A 2,919-nucleotide genomic window follows, 5' to 3' on the forward strand; every position below is an offset into this window, starting at 1 on the left:
CAGTTTTGTTTCCGTTTTGATTCTTAAATATATTTTCCTACTTACCGAAAGTCGTTTATAGTAAATAAGGCAAAACTATGATAGTAATATAGATTTAGAGTCGCTATCATTTTTTTCACTTTTTTGAGGCTTAGCCCGTATTTGTTTGTTTCTTTGCGAATTTCGAAGTACAATAGACGGATATTTCTGAAAATATAAAAAGATAGAATGCCGAAGTTGGATGAATACTATTTATATCTACTTTATTCAGTGGGTGTCGTTCTATATAGTCAAATAATGCCTGACTGATTTGGCATTCATCATTTCCATATTGTATTCTACCATACTGCATGTTTTGCCAATAACACATTTACCTGATTAATCTACAGGTTGATTTGAGTAATTAGTACATTATTTGGACTTGAATAGTAAATAATTATGTCAATTTATGCCTCTCTTATTTTAAAACGTATACAATGTTAACTATCAACTTATTTTTATAAAATTGAAAAAAATGCATTTGAAAAGTTAAATGTATAAAATACAGTCTTTTTTTTGTTACGAAAGCACTCTAGCAACTTTTCACAGGAGCAATAAACATCCATTATGCCCAAAACTCGAATTATTTGAGAAAATAGCAAAAACATTGACTATGCTATCATGTGAACAATATATGTTTCACTGTTAACAAAAAAAATGTAATCATATTAATTTGATGTATATCATTCTTAGACTGTACAACAAAATATTATAGACTAGCTGAGTACCCGTCCTTCGTCCGGGGTAGATGCGTGTAGAGTGGATTGAGTGGACTGTATATTTATAAGTTAAGCGGAGTTTTCATTCTTCAAATTAGAACACTGAGATACAATTAACAAATAGTTTTAATATTAACAAATAAACTTTCAATGATTTTACAGAACTTTAAAGAGAGATTACAGAAGAGAGAGGGATCTTGAGTCTTGATGTGTTTTTTTTTTTTTTTTTTTTTTTTTTTTTGTATCGAGGTATAAAAAATACTTTTATTTAACACTCTTAATCCAAAGTCAGTGATGCCACCGTGTATCTTTATCACTACACATCTTGCATGGCTTTTTCACAGATTCAATAACAACTTCATCACTACACATCTTGCATGGCTTTTTCACAGATTCAATAACAACTTCATCACTACACATCTTGCATGGCTTTTTTCACAGATTCAATAACAACTTCATCACTACACATCTTGCATGGCTTTTTTCACAGATTCAATAACAACTTCATCACTACACATCTTGCATGGCTTTTTCACAGATTCAATAACAACTTCATCACTACACATCTTGCATGGCTTTTTTCACAGATTCAATAACAACTTCATCACTACACATCTTGCATGGCTTTTTCACAGATTCAATAACAACTTCATCACTACACATCTTGCATGGCTTTTTTCACAGATTCAATAACAACTTCATCACTACACATCTTGCATGGCTTTTTTCACAGATTCAATAACAACTTCATAACAGTCGTCTTGTTCCGCCACAAACACACCGCTGTGCACAGAATCTACATGAAGAAGCTCATTCAATTTATCCTTCAAGGTGGATGGAACGGGTTCAGACAAACCATGAATTTTGCAAGAGATTGCAATGCTGGGCATTGTCACCATATCAGGCAGGATCTGGCGGATTTCACTTGTCTTTGCTTGAAAGATGTTGCCGTAGTCCACCAGCATGAGCACTGACACTCCTGTTTCTGGAGAGGTCTCTCGTATACAGCGGCATCGGTACCAATCTCCAAAGTATAGAGCAACACAGAGCTCTCCTGCACAAGGGTTGTAAGGTTTGTTATTTGCTTGACCGTGCTCTTGCAGTTTTTCGTGGAGTGTGGTTATATATTCCAGCGTCGAGGATACCAGTTGCACATACAATGGATCAGTTTGTGTTACCGAAAATTGAAACTCTTGGTCTAGTGGAACCTTGACTTCAGGTAGGCTCAATATATTTAATTTTCCTTGCTTGTTAAGCACAACGGGGGGGTTCAGAAGTTCTTTTAGATTACTGTTCAAAGTACCTTCTCCCCCTTCAACAGTCAAAACTACTTTGCCGTTATCAATTTCAATTACTGTGAGGGATTTCTCTTCTTTATAAATGTCCAATAGATACGAATGGGAGCCTTCAGTCTCTTTGACTTTACCAACATCTTTCAACTCAATTTGTGATCTTCGACATGGTACATTTCGATAATGTTCAGGAAGAGGATGAAGATCTTCAAGTCTTGCCTGATACGTGTTGATATTATCTACCTCTTCAAGTATGTAATTGGCTCCATCGATTTTCTCAATTTTACATCTTAAATATCCTTCACTTTTTGGGTCTAAGAAGGAAACGTAATCACCTTCTTTTGGAGGACATTGAAAATTTTCATTTGATTTCCCACAGTCTATTTGATACATGTTTAGAAACTCAAGATCATTGGCTAGTGCAACTATCAGAGTGTTTGAATCTATGATCTTAATGATGTTGACTTTCTCTCCAACAGTCAATGGGTCAGGAGTGCTCAGCGGTTCATAGTCCCAAGTCCTCATCTCTCCTTCTATCGAGTCACCACAGGTGACATCAACGACTCTGCATCCATTCACATTCCTCACTTTAACTACTTGGAATATTATGACCTCTTCTTCCAACATGCTGTCAAGTAATTTTGGGTCATCCTTGTGCAAAGTGAGTGTAACTACCCCTGTTCCTACACCTGACCCAGCACCTACCCCTGTTCCTACACCTGACCCAGCACCTACCCATGTTCCTACACCTGACTCAGCACCTACGCCTGTGCTCACACCAACCTCCACAGCCGTTAAATCTGTGCCCTCATCAGATGTTTCTCAAGTGACAAATACAATGTTTTTAATTTGAAATATTTGTATATCAGCTTAGAATTAGTAAATTTAAT

General features: G+C 36.0%; 1 protein-coding gene across 1 annotated transcript; it reads right to left on the minus strand.

Moving 5' to 3' along the window:
- Positions 1–1,304: 1,304 nt before the first annotated feature.
- On the minus strand, positions 1,305–2,715 carry LOC128986302 (uncharacterized). Its single transcript, XM_054406597.1, has 2 exons — positions 1,439–2,715; positions 1,305–1,326 (listed from the first exon to the last, which is right to left on the minus strand). Exon 1 carries the CDS (start codon positions 2,654–2,656, stop codon positions 1,442–1,444), a length of 1,215 nt encoding a protein of 404 aa, XP_054262572.1. The 5' UTR covers positions 2,657–2,715; the 3' UTR covers positions 1,305–1,326; positions 1,439–1,441.
- Positions 2,716–2,919: the final 204 nt, after the last annotated feature.

The sequence above is a fragment of the Macrosteles quadrilineatus genome, unplaced genomic scaffold, assembly GCF_028750875.1.
Source record: "Macrosteles quadrilineatus isolate MER2022 unplaced genomic scaffold, UCM_ALF_1.0 Scaffold_2__2_contigs__length_208266976, whole genome shotgun sequence".
Lineage (NCBI taxonomy): Eukaryota > Metazoa > Arthropoda > Insecta > Hemiptera > Cicadellidae > Macrosteles > Macrosteles quadrilineatus.